General features: G+C 47.0%; 1 protein-coding gene and 1 long non-coding RNA gene across 4 annotated transcripts in view; one reads left to right on the top strand and one right to left on the bottom strand.

Annotated features, from left to right (window-relative positions):
• The window catches only part of LOC125119155 (early endosome antigen 1-like), a 62,234-nt gene extending 53,462 nt beyond the window's left edge, over positions 1–8,772 (top strand). Inside the window, 1 exon segment of the mRNA XM_047766007.1 lies at positions 8,308–8,772. Within this exon segment, the coding sequence (XP_047621963.1) occupies positions 8,308–8,319 (12 nt within the window). The 3' untranslated portion in view covers positions 8,320–8,772.
• A 749-nt stretch (positions 8,773–9,521) lies between these two features.
• LOC125119154 (uncharacterized) lies at positions 9,522–17,407 on the bottom strand. 3 transcript variants are annotated; one of them, XR_007133037.1, is made up of 4 exons: positions 17,365–17,407; positions 15,588–15,638; positions 15,181–15,228; positions 9,522–10,238 (listed from the first exon to the last, which is right to left on the bottom strand). It is a non-coding gene; the product is annotated as an uncharacterized LOC125119154 (long non-coding RNA). The 3 variants fall into 3 exon arrangements; XR_007133038.1 differs by lacking the exon at positions 17,365–17,407 and adding an exon at positions 17,195–17,358; XR_007133036.1 differs by lacking the exon at positions 17,365–17,407 and having other exon boundaries at positions 15,588–16,156.
• Positions 17,408–17,416: the final 9 nt, after the last annotated feature.

Genomic DNA, 17,416 nt, shown 5'->3' with positions numbered 1-17,416 from the left:
GAGAATGTTTTGCCTACGTTCTCTTCCAGAAGTTTGATGGTGTCTTGTCATACATTTAAGTCTTGAAGCCATCTTGAGTTTATTTTTGTGCATGGTGTGAGGGTGTGTTGTAGTTTCATTGATGTGTGTGCACCTGTCTGGGTTTCCCAGCAATACGTGCTGAAAAGATGTCTTTTTCCCATTTTATATTCTTGCCTCCTTTGTCAAAGAGTAATTGACCATAGGTGTCTGGGTTTATTTCTGGGTTCTCTCTTCTGTTCCATTGGTGTGTCTGTCTGTTTTGGAACCAGCACCACACTTTCTTGTTTCCTGTGGCTTTGTAATATTGCCTAAAGTCTGGGGAGTTAAGCCTCCTGCTTGGTTTTTGGTCCTCAGGATTGCTTTAGCAATTTTGGGTCTTTTGTGGTTCCATATAAATCTTTGGATTGTCTGTTGCAGTTCTGTGAAAAATGTCATGGGTCATTTGATAGGGATTGTGTTGAATCTGTAGATTGCTTTGGGTAGTAAGAACATTTTTACAGTATTAATTCTTCCAACCCAGGAGCATGGACTCTCTTCCCATTTCTTTGAATCCTCTTTAATTTCCTTGATTAATGTTTTATAGGTCTCAGCATATGTGTCTTTCACCTCCTTGGTCCGTGGTATTCCCATGCATTTGATTTTTGGGGTATTGTATTGTATTTCTGAAAGGTATTGTATTTTTGTGTTCCTTTTCTAATATTTCATTGGTAGTATCCGGAAATGTAACTGATTTCTGAATGTTCATCTTATATCCTGCTACTTTGCTGAATTTGTTGATCAGTTCAAGCAGTTTCTGGGTTGAGTCCTTAGGGTTTTCTATATACAGTATCATGTCTTTGTAGGCATATGGTGACAGCTTTACCTCTTCTCTTCCTAGTTGGATGCCTTTTACTTCTTTTGTTTGTCTGGTTGCTGTGGCTAGGACTTCCCATACTTTGGTGAATAACAGTGGCGAGAGTGGGCATCCTCATCTTGTTCCAGATTTGAGTGGGAAGGCTTTCAGCTTTTCTCCATTGAGTATTACATTTGCTGTGAGTTTGTCATAAATGGCTTTTTTTATGTTACGGTATGTTCCCTCTAGACACACTTTGGCAAGAATTTTTATGGTGAGTGGATGTTGGACTTTGTCAAGTGTGTTTTTCTGCATCTATTGAAATGATCGTGTGGTTTTTGACTTTTGTTAATGTGGTGTTCGATGTTGATTGATTTGCACATGTTGAACCATCCTTGTGAACCTGGAGTGAATCCATCCTGGTCTTGGTGTATGATCTTTTTGATATGTTGGATTCAGGTGGCCAAAATTTTGTTGAGAATTTTCAAGTCTATATTCATCAAAGATATTGGCCTATAGTTTTCTTTGTTGGTGGTATCTCTGTCTGGTTTTGGAATTAGGGTTATGGTGGCATCATAGAATGTCTTTGGGAGTGTTCCTTCTTCTACAACCTTTTGAAAAAGTTTAAGGAGGGTGGGTGTAAGTTCCTCTTTGTATGTTTGGTAGAATTCTCCTGTGAAGCCATCTGGTCCTGGGAACTTTATTTGTAGGGAGTGTTTTTATGATACAGTCAACTTCATTTCTAGTGATCAGGGTGCTGTATAAGTCTCTAGAAAGGTGTCTGTTTCTTCTAGGTTGTCAAACTTGTTGACATATAATTGTTGAGGGTATTCTCTCATGGCTTTTTTTTTTGGTATTTTTGTAATTTCTGTTGTGATGTCTCCTTTTTCATTTCTGACTTTATTTGGGTTTTTTCCTCTCCTCTTCTTGGTGAGTCTGGCAAGAGGTTTGTCAATTTTGTTGACTGTTTCAAAGAACCAGGTCTTAGTTTTATTGATTTTTTCTATTTTTTTTGAATCTCTGTTTTATGGATTTTCTCTCTGATCATTATGATTTCCTTCCTCTGCTGACTTCAGGTTTTGTTTGTTGTTCTTTTTCTAATTCATTTAGGTGGTGGGTTAAGTTGTCAACGTGAGATTTTTCTTCTTTTTTGAGGAAGGCCTGTATTGCTCTGAACTTCCCTCTAGCACTGCTTTTGTGGCATCCCATAGATTTTGAGTAGTTATGTCTTCATTATCATTTGTCTTGATGTATTTTTAAATTTCCTCCTTCTCTCTCTTTCTCTTTCTTTCTTTCTTTCTTTCTTTCTTTCTTTCTTTCTTTCTTTCTTTCTTTCTTTCTTTCTTTCTTTCTTTTTTTGGTTTTTAGAGCCATATGTTGTGGCATATGGAGGTTCCCAGGTTAGGGGTTGAGTTGAAGCTACAGCTGCCAGCCTACACCACAGCCACAGCAATGCCAGATCCAAGCCACATCTGTGACCTACATCACAGCTCTCAGGAACACCTGATACTTAGCCTAATGAGAGGGGCCAGGGATTGAACCCAAGACCTAATTTTTCCTAGTAGGATTCATTTGCACTGCACCACAATGGAAACTCCTTAATTTCCTTCTTGATGTCCTCATTGACCCATAGGTTTTTTTAGTAGCATGTTGTTTCATCTCCATGTAGTAAGTTTTTTTCTCATTTCTTTTCCTGTGGGTGACTTCTAGTTTCATGCCATTGTGGTCAGAGAAGATACTTGAAGTAATTTCTATACTCTTAAATTTGTCGAGGTTAGCTTTGTGCCCCAGTATGTGATAGGATCCTTGAGGATGTTCCATGTGCACTTGAGGAGAATGCATATTCTGATTTTTTTGGATGTAATGTCCTGATAATGCTAAGTCCAATGTTTCTAAAGTGTGTCCTTTAGGATCTCTGTTGCCTTATTGATTTTCTCTCTAGAGGATTGTCATTGATGTGAGTGGGGTGTTAAAGTCTCCTGCTATGATTGTATTCCCATCAATTTCTCCTTTTATGTCTCTTAGTATTTGTTATAGGTATCGAGGTGCTCCTATATTAGGGGCGTATATATAGAGGATTGTAATATCTTCTTCTTGAATGGATCCTTTTACCATTAAATGCTGTCCTTCTTTGTCTTTCTTTATGGCCTTCATTCTAAAGTTGATTTTGTCTAATATGAGTATTGCAACTCCTGCTTTCCTGTCTTGTCCATTGACATGAGATATCTTTTCCTGTCCCCTCACTTTCAAACTATATGTGCCCTTTTCCCTGCAGTGAGTCTCTTGTAGACAGCAGATGGATGCTTTTTGCTTTTTTTATCCAATCTACCACTGTGTCTTTTGATCGGAGCATTCAGTCCATTGACATTTAAGGTGATTCTTATTATTCTTATTCTTATTTAGACTTTTAGGGCTGCATCTGCAGCATATGGAGGTTCCCAGGCTAGGGGTCTAATTGGAGCTGTAGCTGCTGGCCTACACCACAGATACAGCAAAGTGGGATCCAAGCAGTGTTTGTGACCTATACCACAGCTCACAGCAACGCTGGATCCTTAACCGACTGAGCAAGGCCATGGATAGAACTGGCAACCTCATGATTCCTAGTCAGATTCATTTCCACTGTACCATGACAGGAAATCCAAGGTGATTATTGATACATAGGTATTTACTGCCATTTTCAACCTGGTTTTCCTGTGGATTCTATGTTTCTTTTTTCTTCCCTTCTTTTTCTGGCTGAATGATTTCCATTTATTTAATGCTTGAGTACTTTTCTTTTCAGGTTTTGTGAATGTAATGTTCAGTTTTGATTTGGATTGCCCTGTTGTTTAAGTATGTTATTAACCCCTTCCTATATCTGCTTGCTTTAGCCTGATGGTCACATAGCCTTGAACACCTCATTAAAATAAAAACAGAATCTATATTTTCTTAATTTCCTTCCCTACATTGTATGATTTTGAAGTCCTTTTTTTTTTTAACATCTTCATGTTTAGATCTATATGCTGGCTTATTTAAGGGATTGCTTTCCAATTATGGTTCCTTCCATCCTATTTCTTCTTCCTTTTTTTTTTTTGTTTATTTAGAGATGCCCTTTCCATATTTCTTTTTTTTGTCCTTTTGCCTTTTCTAGGGCCGCTCCCGTGGCATATGGAGATTCCCAGGCTAGGGGTCCAATCAGAGCTGTAGCTGCCAGCCTACGCCAGAGCCACAGCAACACAGGATCCGAGCTGCATCTGCAACCTACACCACAGCTCACGGCAATGCCGGATCCTTAACCCACTGAGCAAGGCCAGGGATCGAACCTGCAACCTCATGGTTCCTAGTCAGATTTGTTAACCACTGCTGCCAAAACGGGAACTCCTCTGTATTTCTATTTAGTATTGCTGTAGTCTTTCAGCTTTTGTTTGCTGGAGAAATTCTGTATTTTCCCTTCTATTTTAAATGATATTCTTGCTGGATAGAGTATTCTAGGTTGCAGATTTTTTTCCTTTCAGCCCTTGAAATCCATCTTGCCACTCTGTTCTGGCCTGTAGGGTTTCTACAGAGAAAAATAGTTGATAGCTGATAGCCTTATGGCTTTGCTTATCATTAATGCTTTGCTTTTCTCTTGCTGCCTTTAGAATCCTCTCTTGATCTTTAACTTTTGCCATTTTTCTTATGTTTTGGCATGGGCCTGTTTGAGTTCACCTTGTTTGTGGCCTTCTGTACTTCCTGTATCTTCATATCAGTTTCCTTTAGATTTGGAAAGTTTTCAGACATCATTTCTTCAAACACATTTTCAATCCCCCCCCCTTTTTTTCTTCTCCTTCTAGAATTCCTATTATTTGTAGATTGGCCTGCTTTATATTATCCCACAGATATCTTATCTTGCTTTCATGTTTTTTTTCATTTGGTTTCCTGTCTGCTGTCCTGATTGGGTGATTTCCATTATTATATCTTCCAAGTCACTAATTTCTCTGCATCATTCATTCTGCTTTTTAGTGCCTTTAGCTCAGTTTGCATCTCTGCACATGAATTTTCTAGATTTTCTTGGCTCCTTCTTATATTTTCTAGTTCCTTTCTAAAGGAATCTGCATTACTATTCATATCCTCTCTTAATTCCTTGATCAGCATTAATTCCTTCGGTATTTTCACTATCTCCCTTTTGAACTCAATGTCTGTCAGACTGCAGAGGTCTGTTTCACTGTTGACTTCTTTAGGTGAATTCCCCTTTTCCTTTAACTGGGATTGGGTTCTGAGCGTCTTCATCTTGCTTATATTTTTCTTTGTCTGTGAGTTTAGGGAAGCCAAACTGTAGTCTTGCAAGGCTACTTCTATGCAAGAGCAACCCTTTGTATTTTTTGGGGGGGAGGGGGTGGCTATTTTTGGTGTGCGAGTTTGAATATTTTCTCTCTCTTTCTTTGGTGTGAGCAGACTGTTATTTCCAGGACGCTCAGTGTGTTTTCAGGGAGAAGGAGGAAGTGGGTAGGGCCAGCAGTCAGTGCCTGGTCATTGGGTTCAAAACAGCAGCAAGGAACTGCAGGAAGGTGGTACAGGCTACTCATAGTAGCAGGGTCTGAGTAAGTGGTAATGGGCTCTAGGCAGATCTACAAGGTGTCCAGAGCATTTGGCAGTAGCAGCAGCAGTGTTCAATTGCAATGCCCTCCTCTGAGGTGATTGGAACCACAGGTGAGGTGGTGCTTGTTCAGGGACCCCTAGTGGGAGTGGGCCACGACTGCCTCTGGAGTCAGAGATAACTGTGGTGGTTTGCCCCCACCACCTGCAGACCATGCAAGAAGCAGCCTGTTCTGCCTATCCTGCACAGGAGGTGCTGTGCCAGCTGCTCCTAGTTGTAGGGTCTGGGGAAGGGACAGGTGACCATCTCTGGGTGCTGCCCAGAGCGTTTGGCAATGGCAGCTTCAGGGCAGGTGTGTTCCCAGGGGAGTGAGAGCAAAAGTGTATGGTGCTTGGGTGCAGTGCCCTCTTCTTTTTGCCAACCCTGAGGTGACTGCGGCTGCAGGTGGAGCCCACTCACATGCCCCCAGTGGTGGCAGGCCATGCTTCTCTCTGGCCTGTGAGGCAACTGCTGAGGCCTGTCCCTGCTGCCTGTAGATGGTGCAAGAGGCACCACACCGCACTCAGCCCCCTGATGCTCTTAGGCCACACAAGAGGAGCCTGGCCACTGGCAGCCTGCATAAGAAGTGCCCAGTCTCCCTTAGAGGAGCAAGAGGCTTCTCACCGCCTGCTGGGAACCTGCGCAGAGCCACCTGGTCCTCTGAGCCTGGGGCATGGGCAACTCTGGTGCCTGGAGCTTCCTATGGGTCCACCCCTCCCCCTCCCTTCCCCAGCAATGGTGCCTGGCCTCTCATGTGGGTTGGCCCTTCTCCTGGGTTCCCTCTGCCCTGGCATTCCCCTCCTCGGCCTGTGCTGCACAGCTCCTTAGTCCCTCAGGCTGTCCCCACATGCCAGCCTCAGTCCGCTCCCCAGGACTCACCTCTGAAGCCAGAGTCTCAGCGCCCAGCCCCTGCCTGAGCATCTCCAGCTGAGGTGTCCCGGCCAGTGGTTCAGATGCGGCTCTCACTCTGCTTTGCCTTCCTCAGTCCAGCTGCCGTGCTTTTTGTGGTGACTTTGAGATTCCTCCATCTCAGCTGATCTCCCTGTCAGTTAGGTGCCTTCCCAGGAGGTGGGATCCTTTTCTCCTTCAGAGCCCCTTCTCAGGAATGCTAGTCCCGCCCTGATTCCTTTACCCTCTCTTTTTTTCTTTGGTTCTTCCCAGTTTTCTCAAGAGTTGCCCTTTTTGGAGGTTTAGGTTCTTCTGCCAGCATCCAGTGGATGTTCTGTGTGAGTCATTGTACGTGCAGATGTGTTTTTCTGATGTGTTTGTGGGAGAGGGTGAGCATGTCCTCTCATGCCTCTGCTGCCTTACTCCAACACTGGATCCTTAGCCCTCTGTGATGGAACATGCCTCCCGGGGGTCCCAAGGCACCACCGATCCCTTTGCACCCACCCCAGTGTGAACTCCTTGTTCTTTTGAATGCAGTGTTGAATAGGGTTGTTTTCATTCTTTTTCTGATGGTTCAGTATGAATGTTTAGAAATGCAGTGCCAGGAGTTCCCATCGTGTCTCAGCAGAAATGAATCTGACTAACATCCATGAGGACACAGGTTTGATCCCTGGCTTCACTCAGTGGGTTAAGGATCCCATGTTGCCATGAGCTGTGGTGTCAGCCACAGACTCGGCTCGGATCCTGCATTGCTATGGCTCTGATGTAGGCTGGTGGCTACAGCTCCAATTAGACCCCTAACCTGGGAACCTCCACATGCCAAGGATACTGCCCTAAAAAGACAAAAAAAAAAAAAAAAAGGCAAGGCTCACAGATTTCAGCGAGTGGGGTGGTGTTGAGTGGGGAGAGAGCCCTGGGAAACTTTGAGATAGGCTTATCCCTGACTGCAGTGCTTATCAGTGTAGTGAGAGGGAGATGGTTAAGGAAGTCAAGCTGGCAAATGCCCCAAGGCCAATGGGGACAGGGGGGCTGTATTAGGAAACAGCAGGAAAAGCTGAGCATTGGTGTCAGAGCACATTGCCACCAGATGGTGTCAGACACCAGCAGAGTGCCTCTGCAGCTCCCTGGCTGTGCCTTCAGGCTCAGAGATGGGGTTGGAGACAGGTGGGCTGAACCTCATGGAGGTGCCCAGGGCCTTGCACCTGAGTACATGGAGCCTCTGATCCTCTGGCCCTCTTTGCCTCAACTCAGAGAGGGGACATAGTTCCCCTTTCACACCTGTGGTTCCATTCCTGTCTGGTTGGGCAGCCAAGTGGCTAGAGAGTTGGACAGGCTATCTGGGGGCTCTGAGTGCCCTTTGATGACTTGGAGGCAGCATTCTTGGTCCAGATGTACCTGGCTTGAATCCTGCCTGTGCAGCTTTCTAGAATCAGGCTGGCATGGAATTTGGCTTCTGGTCATGAGCACAGTGTGTCCGTGTGGTGGTATTTTGGGGGCAGGCTGTGCTCATCCCTGTGCCCTTTCTCTCCAGAGAGCTCCACACTCGCCTTCTTCCTTCTCCGTCTGAGCCTCTACCCCCTCTGTAGAACCCTCATTAGAAGGAAGTTATCTGAATCCAGGTCATGTGGATACAAGCTGGGTGGTTCTTGATTTCAGTCTGGGTCCCAGGTCTGAAGGGTGCTGATGACTCAAAGCCTGCTCACTTGACTTAAAAAGAGGAGTTGCTGATTTCAGGGCGTAGGGTGGAGTCGGGTTGGGTGAGAGGCCCAGCCAACTTTGCAACTGGTATTCATTTCGGGGCACTGAGAGGAGCAGGTAACTCATGCTGGCAGGTGCCCAAGGCTAGTGCAGATTAAGGTTCTGCTGTGGGAGGCAGAGGGAACTCTGCACGACCAGTCTCTGTTGATCTTGGAGCCTGGGGGTCTATCACTGTACTTCGCACCTTATTGGAGTTTCCTTTCCCTTTGGCCAACAGCTCTTCTTTTAGCTCTCAGCCATGCTTCCTGCCTTGCCACGACTGCATTAGAGCAGTCCACGCTATGAATATCCTGCTGATAGCTGTCTGGTTCCCAGCCTTCAGAACATGAAAGGCAAGTGTCTTGGTTCCCTTCTTGGGGCTCTTCGGGCAGCATGGTTGGGCGCACATCTTTTTGGATGGAATGCATCCCCTTCAGATGCTGGGTGAGTGTCTGTGGAAATCTGGGGGAGAACCTGACCCGATCGGCCCAGCAGGGACCCCAGGAGCTGCGGGCCCCTCAACCCCTCTGACAACTTCAGAATAGCTTCCCCAGGGGAGATGCTTCACCAGGACGAAAAACACCTTGAGATAGCTCAGAGTTGTGACAGCTTTGGTCACTAGGGGTGACTTGAGCCCGATGCTAAGGCCGCTGTGTCAACTGCCTCTCTTCCCTGTCTTTCTCTCTGAATTCTTTTGGTGTCTTTCTCTCACTCTTCTTTCCACTTTCTCCCCATTTTATACTCAGCCCTGTCTCTCTCTCTCTCTCTCTGTCTCTCTGTCTTCCTTTCAGTCTATGTCTCTTCTGTTTTTGATGCTGGTGGACGGGTGGAAAAAGCTTCCTCTTTTTGTGGTCGCCCAGTAGAAGCACTGGAGCATGGGGGTAGGTGGGGTTGGGGCCGGGATGTGCGTTACAGCCTGGGGAAGTGTGCAAAGTCTGTTCCCAGGGGTGAACCCAGTTTGGCCATCCCACGTCCCATCTGAATGACCAGGACTCAGCTTCCCATGAGGAGAATCTTTAGACACGGAATGCCAGGAGGCCCAGGAGAGCCCGAGGGGTTTGGGAAGCCAAGGCAAAGACAGCTGGTCTCTCCCTCTCGTTCTCTGTTGTTTCAGGTGCAACCCTGATCATGCAGAACCCAGAGTCCTGCAAGGCAGGGAGAGCAGAGCACGACTACGTGTGGACAATGGAAAGGTGTGAGAACACATTCTGGGGAGGGGAAAAGTGTTAACCTTGGGATTCACTCTCAGATTTTGGAATAGAGAAAATACTCTTGCCACCCAATTCTGCAGCACTGCATCTTCCTTCTGTGGACAAAGAAGTGTTTCTCTTGGCCTTTGCTGAGAAATCTGCACGTTCATGCCTTCTCTCGTGTTTCCTATCTCTGCCTTCCATACTTGGGTATGCCATTCTTTATCCTCCCAAGGGATCCATTAACACAAAACACACTTGCTTTGCAATCAAAGTGTACTTTATTAAAATTACTTTTACAGTTTTTATCTGTGTCTCATTCGGTGTCACTCTACATGTTTTAAAAATACCAACTCCAGGCACGGGATGTAAAGAAACATGTTAGAGACATGAGGAGAGAAATGGTGAGTTATGGATGTTCCAGCAGCCAGGGTCTGGGCATGCAAGGCTCGGCCAACCATGTCATCCTGAAAGAGGGAGCGTGACAGAGTTCCCATGGTCAAAGGTACAAACCGACATGAGGCCACAGAATCCTTGGAAAGAAACTGGCTTGAGGGCAGTTGGTCAGGACTAAATCCACAGTCCCCTTCTTCAGTCAGGACTGATGCGGGTGACAGGACAGGGGGTGATCCTGGTGGTGGACACAAGGGTGACTGCCTGACTCCAGTGCATTAAGTTCTACCTCTGCTTAAGGGGGCTTTCCTATACCTGTGTTTATTTTATCGAAAACTAGTTTAAAAAAAGGAAATGGATAGGTAACGATTATTTAATACACAATCTTACATTCTACCAAAATCTTATATACCAAGTAGTAAACATGTGTCAGAACTTAATACTAAATCTAGACAATAAAGAACTAAGCTTATACTAAAGTTGGCTCATAATAGATCGAGTGAGGTCAATCTTGTTTCCTGGTCAAGATGGAAACTTTTGGACTCTTCCAGTCCCAGGCTGAGGCTTCAAGGTGTCCCAGTGGAGTCTGCAACACAAACACAGGGATGCCATCACCGAGGAGGTGCAGAGTCAGATGGAAGGAGGGCTCCCCTGGGTGGATGTGTGGGTCCATCAGGCTCCTCAGGGCCTGGGCCTCCCCAGGGCTCAGATCCCCGTGGCACTGCCGTCTATGCTGTGCTTAGCTGAGGAGGTTTTCTGTTAGCAAAGGGGGAATAGCATTGTCCTCCAGGAGCAAGTTCCCTGTGCATTGGGCTGGGCAGCCTTCAAGGAACTGATCCCTGCACAGTGAAACAGATGCAGCGGAAAGGGGAGGCTCCAGGAGACAAGGATGTAGTAGTCCCTCCCAGTGGGGCCCTGGGAGGAGCAGGACATCTGATAACCCAAGGGAAGGGGTAACCAGCCCCTGCAGCCCACACTTTATACCACTAACCATGAGACCTGCGTGGCAGAAATGGACAGAGGCCTGAAGACCTCCTTTTACCCTGAGAATGCTTTCTACCTCCCGGCCATTCTCGCTTGTGCTTTTCAAGGGGAGGGGGGGGGAAGCACTGGAGAAATCAGTCTTCCTGTATTCAGACTATACTACAAAGCTACAGTCATTAAACTCTATGACCCTGGCACAAAAGCAGCAACACTGATCAGTCAGAAAGCCCAGAAATAAACCCAAGCACCAAGGGTCAACTGCTCTATGGCAAAGGAGGCAAGAACATACAGTGGAGGAAAGACAGTGTCTTCCATCAGTGGTGCTGGAAAACCAGACAGGTACCTGTCCAAAATGCAGTGAGAACATTCACTAACACCATACACAGAAATAAACTCCAAATGGCTCTACGACCTACATGTAAGGCCAGATACTAGAAAACCCCTAGAGAACCACAGGCAGAATGCTCTTGGACATAAATCGCATCAAGGTCTTGTTTGATACGCCTCCTAGAATAATGACAATAAAAACACAACTAAATCAGTAGGAACTAATTAAGCTCAAAAGCGTTTGCACAGCAAAGGAGACCTTTTTTAAAAAAGGAAAAACTCCACAGAATGGGAGAGAATATTTGTACATGATGCACCCACCAATGGCTTTACCTTCCAAATAGAGAAACAACACATACAACTCAACCACCACCACAAAAACCAAACAACTCAATGCAAAAAGAGCCGGAAGACCTAAAGAGACATTTCTCCAGACGAGGCTTATGGATGGCCAATAGGCACATGAAGAGATGCTCAACCTTGCTTGGTACGAGGGGACTGCACATCAAAACTGCAGCGAGGGACCACCCCACACCTGTCAGAATGGCCGTCATTAAGAAGTTGATAGATAACAAATGCTGGAGGGGGTGTGGAGAAAGGGGAACCCTCCTACACTGTTGGTGGCAGTGGAAATCAGTGTGACCACTCTGGAAAAGAGTATGGGGGTTCCTCAGAAAACTCAATACAGTACTACCCTATATGATCCAGCGATCCCACACCTGGGCATCTATCCAGACAAAACTTTCATTCAAAAAGACACATGCTCCTGTGGAGTTCCCATCGTGGCTCAGTGGTTAACGAATCCAACTGGGAAACATGAGGTTGCGGGTTCAATCCCTGGCCTTGCTCAGTGGCTTAAGGATCCGGCGTTGCCATGAGCTGTGGTGTAGTTTGCAGACACAGCTCGGATCCCGCATTGCTGTGGCTCTGGTGTAGGCCAGCAGCTCCAGCTCCGATTTGACCCCTAGCCTGGGAACCTCCATATGCCACGGGAGCGGCCCAAGAAATGGTAAAAACACGAAAAAACAAAAAAAACCCCAACCCCCCCACCAAAAAAACACATGCCCCTGTATGTTCATGGCACAATTCACAAGAGCCAAGGCATGGAAGCAATCTAAATGTCCACCAACAGATGGATGGATGAAGACAATGGGGTACACATATACAATGTCGTACCACTCAGCTGTGTGCAAGAAAGAAACAATGCCATTGGCAGCAACAGCGATGCCACTAAAGTTATCATGGTACGTGGCACAAGTCAGAAAGACAATGACAAATACCACATGACATCACTTACATGCTAGAAGCCAAGATAGGGCACAAAGGAACATATCTCCAGAACAGAAACAGACTCACAGATCTAGAGGACAGACGTGTGGGGAGCCAAGGGGGAGGGGAGAGGAAGTGGGATGGACTGGGAATTTGGGGTTGGTCGATGCAAACGCTTACATTTAGGATGGATAAGCAATGAGGCCCTACGCTGTAGCACAAGGAACTGTATTCAGTCTCTTGGGAGAGAACACAATGGAACATAGGAAGAGAAAAATAATGTATAAATAGGTGTGACTGGGTCCCTTTGCTGTACAGCAGAAATAGGTACAAAAATACCTCACTTCTTCAAAAAATACTTCATGTATACATAGGAGTCATACTCAGCCATAAGAAAGAATGAAGCCATGCAATTTTCAGCAACATGGACGGACCTAGAGATTATCATACTACGTGAAGTAAGTTAGACAAAGATGAAAGTTCTAACACTTCTATGCTGAATCTGAAACATGACTACAATCCAGCTTTTTTACAAAACTGAAACGACGCACAGACATGGGAAGCAAACTTCCATTAGCAAAGGGGAAAGGGAAGGGAAGGGATCAATTGGGAGTGTGAGTTTAATAGAGAAGCAACAAGGATTCACTGTGTAGCACATGGAACTCTATGCAATATCTTCTCATAACTTGCAAAGAGAAAGAATTTGAAGCTGTACACCTGAAACTAACACAATACAGTAAATAATCTATAGTGAAAGAAATTCAATAAATATTTTTCAGTATTAAGAGTTTCAGAAAATCATGAAGATGTGGTAGTAGAAATATAAATTTATCTTTTTATTATACTGCTGCATGAAAAGTATATAGAAGAAAGGTATTCTCTTTTTTCTTTTTTCAGCCACACCTGCAGCATATGGACGTTCATGGGCTCGGGGTCAGGGACAAGCTGCCTCTGCAGGCCTAAAACAGATGCCACAAGGTAGGATTTGAATCGCCTTTGCAATGTATGCCACAGCTTGCAGCAATGCCAGAGTCTTCAACTGACTGAGCGAGGCCAGGGATTGAACCTGCATCTTCATGGACACCATGTCCAGTTTTTAACCCACTGAGCCACAGCAGGGACTCTGAGAAGACAATGCTTTTCAAAGTGTGCTAAAACAAGTTACATTCATGTTATTAGATGACACAGTGAAAAGTCACTGAAAGGAATACAACAAATTTGAATCCTAGCCTTTCACTTTTCCCAAGAGAACACAGAACTGAATTGCCTCAGGGGCTGCTGCATTTGAACTTGTCATCTATGTCAAAGAATTTACAGAAGTTCCAACCTCAGTTTGAGAATGGGTGCCATGGGTTGGCCGAGGCCATCCCTGGGCCTTACAGAGACTGAGGGAAGACCCAGACCCTGGAAATTCCCACTCAGGTCGGGATCCTGCCATGTCTTCTGTGTGATGCCAGGAGCACTAAGCATCCACAAGGATGCAGGGCTGGGCCAGGTGAGCCACCCTTCGTACATGAGCGCTGAGGGATAGATGCCTTCATCTCGATTGTTTTCTGGAGCCCCGACATGGGGAGGTCTTAGAGAGGCTGACACAAACTCAGAGGGAAAGGACCCTGTGTCACTTCTCTCAGGCTGAGATTGGTTCAGTACAGACCCGACGTGAATGCTCACCACCTGCCCCCATTTGGCCTGGGCCTCGGGGACCTGGGAGGGAGGAGACCAGGGCCAGGCTAGGAAGGGACACAGGGTCAACATGACTGCGATTTGGGGATCAGGGGATAGCTGTCTGAAGGGAGGAGGGGGATCCAACAGGAGCTGTGACCACCTGGTCCTGCTGCCAGAGGCTCTGTCCTGGGACATGGTCAATCCCAGGAGATGAGGTCACAGGGCCAGGAGAGAAAGTGTCTGAAACAAGGCCAGCAGCTCCTTCACACAGTCCCCCAAATTCCTGCTGGCCAGGGGTGGTCTCTTGGGGCAGCTGGACACGGACCTCTCCCAGAGGGGAGGAGAGTCATGACAGCAGCCTGGGGACAGCTGTGCAGGTGGACAGGACTCAAGGGTACTGGATCCTATGCAACAACCCCAGATGACTTCTCCTTTATTTTATTTTATTGTATTTTTGTCTTAATCTTTATTCTAGGGCAACTCTTGCAGGATATGGAGATTCCCAGGCTAGGGACGAAATGGGAGCTGCAGCTGCCAGTCTAAACCACAGCCACAGAAATACAGGATGCAAGCTGTATCTGTGACAAACACCATAGCTCACACGAATGCTGGATATTCAACACACTGAGTGAGGCAAGGGATTGAACCCACAATCTCATGGTTCCTAGTTGGATTCGTTAACCACAGGAACTCCAAGTACGCCTCCTTTAACTCATCCAACTCTGGGAACATCCCTTCCCTCAGGACACACCGTCAGGACACAACAGGACAGGGAGGCCAGAAATCCCAAACATGCAGAGCGAGACAGCTGCCTTCTCACCCACCACCTGACACTCACTCGACCAACTTGGTCTCCAGGGTCAAGGGCCTAGGAGAGCTTTGGGTCCCACCACTTCAGGTCCCTCAAGGTCAATAAAGGAAACCAAGTCAACAGCTCTTGTGCACTGGGCCCTCACGGTGCAAATCACAAAGCAAACTTGCACAATGGGCAGACACCAAAGCAGGAAGGAGCAGCTTTGGGAGGGAAAATCGATTCCCCCTCTCAAAGGAAGGAGAGAGGAATACAAACACAGCACAACAAAGACCAGGGACCCAAGTCTTCTTCGTGGTATCAATTTCACAGGGGAAAACACCACAGCAGACTGCCACTCATTAGGCCACCCACCCACCCACTCACCCGCCAAGTCCTATCCCCCACTTCCTCCCTCTCCCGGCAGCAGGCGGAACCCAGGTGCTCCCAGGAACCCTCTCCCACTGGATCCCAGCTGCGTGCTCTTCCCTACCTGCAGCCTCCTCATCCTGGCGGCTGCTCATGCTCTCCACCACTGAGTCTGTAGAAACACACCATCGGGGGAATCAAGGAGTTAGAAAGAGTGGCCCTCCCGTTTCTCCGGCTTCCCTGAGGTGACTACGGGTACAGAGCATCACCCTGGTTTTTCCTCCAGGCTCCCAGACCTTCCCTCCGCTCCATGGACTGGGACCCTTCCACACAAGGTGAGCACAGATGCCAACATTCGGGCATCTCATATCTGCTCCCTCTCCTTATTAACGAAGGCGGTGAACATCTTTACACCAATGTCTTTCTGTTTTTACGTTTCAGACTCACCTGCCCCACACTCCAAGCAGCAGGCATCACCCAAGTGTCCCGGGAACCCTCTCCCATTGGCTCCTACCTGAGAGCTGTTCTTACCTGTATCACTTTCATCGTGGTTGCTGTCACTCAGACTCTCCATAATACATACTGCAGAGACACAGACATAAGGAGTCGAGGTGTTAGAGCCTGTCCCCCACACGTATCCCCTACTTACGGGTTGTTTTGGGCCACACAGCACCACCCTGGCTTGTCCTCCGTGTGCTCAGAACTTCCCTGTGCTCTACGGCCTCAGAAGCTTCAATAAAACATTGGCCACAGTGGCAAACCTTCAGAGATCGTGGGCTGCTGAGGGATGGAGCCTTACACATCTCCCTTCTAGGAGTCCATCTGGAGGCCTCAGCTCCAGGGTGACACACCTGAAATTCCAGCTGCATGGACACACTTGTGTGGTGGCCCCTGGGAGTGAACCATTGGCTGCTTTATTCTGTTCACTGCAAGAAGCAGACCTAACTACTGACTGAACTCAATTAAGCAGAAATGGCTCCTTCTGGCCAGTGGCTGCCACACTGTGGACAGCAGCTCTACAGAAACACTGAGGAGAAAGGGACCACTGCCCGTAGAGCTTCACCTCCAAAACATATATAAAGAAAACTCATACACCTCAACAACAACAACAACAAAGAAACCAGCCAGGAGTTCCCGTCGGGGCACAGCGGAAACGAATCTGACTAGGAACCACGAGCTTGCGGGGTTGATCCCTGGCCTCGCTGAGGGGGTTAAGGATCCAGCATTGCCTCGAGCTCTGGTGTCAGTCGCAGATACGGGTGGAGAAAAGGCTCCCCCCCCCCAGCATTGCCAGTGCGAAGGTACACTGGTACAACCACTACGGATGACACCATGGAGGGCCCTGCGAAAACTGAACACAGCACAACATGCGACCTAGCAAGCCGAGCACCCTGGGAAATATCAGGACAAATGTATCCAGGAAAAAGACATATGCCCCTCTATGTTTATGGCAGCACTGTTCACAACAGCCAAGACAGGGAAGCCACCTCATGTCCACAGACAGATGAATGGATCATGACGATGTGGTCCACATAGATGATGGAATTCATGACTCAGCCAGAAAATCGAAGAAGAAACCAATGCCACTCAAAACAATAGGGATGGATTGAGAGATTCTCGTGCAAAGTGAAGCACGTGACAAAGAGAAAGACGGGTACCACCTGATCTCACTTAGACGTGGAATCTAAAGCACGGCACAAAGGAACCTGTCCACAAAACCCACGGACGCAGAGAACAGACTTGTGGTTGTGAAGGGCATGGACTGGGAGTTTGGGGGCAGTTGATGCCAACTACGGCATTGAGAATGGAGAGACAACAAGGTCCTCCTGTGGCAGCACACGGAGAACGAGATCCAATCTCCTGAAATCGACCTGATCTCAGACGGACAATAATATCAAAAAAGGAACATACGTTAATGGACACACACGACTGGGGAATGTTGCTCCACAGCAGAGAGTGAAACAACACTGTACCTCCATTAAAATAGAAGCAAACAGAAAGGACAGTGTCTAACAGTCCACTGAATGGAAAGACAACCTACAGAAGAGGATATTTGTAAATCTTAAGTTTGAAACAGGGGCTCATATTCGGAATATATGGGAAACAACTACAAATCAATTGAATCAAGAGGCAAATACCTCAGTTGTAGATGAGTGGAAGCCTGGGAGAGAGCCTCCGTCCAAGAAGACCACAGAGAGCAGCACACAGAGGGAACGTTTCCCAAAGTCACCTATCACAATGGAAAGGCAAAGCAAAGGCACAACGAGGTATCACCTCCCACCTGGTAGGACACGGAGTGGTTTCAAACCTGAACAGATGTTTGGGAAGATGCGACTGCCTGGGACGGCTGGCACCGTAGC

The sequence above is a fragment of the Phacochoerus africanus genome, unplaced genomic scaffold (genome assembly GCF_016906955.1).
Source record: "Phacochoerus africanus isolate WHEZ1 unplaced genomic scaffold, ROS_Pafr_v1 Scaffold_16, whole genome shotgun sequence".
NCBI lineage: Eukaryota > Metazoa > Chordata > Mammalia > Artiodactyla > Suidae > Phacochoerus > Phacochoerus africanus.
The sequence above is the reverse complement of the archived record's forward strand: the minus strand, read 5'-3'. Positions and strand labels throughout refer to the sequence as shown.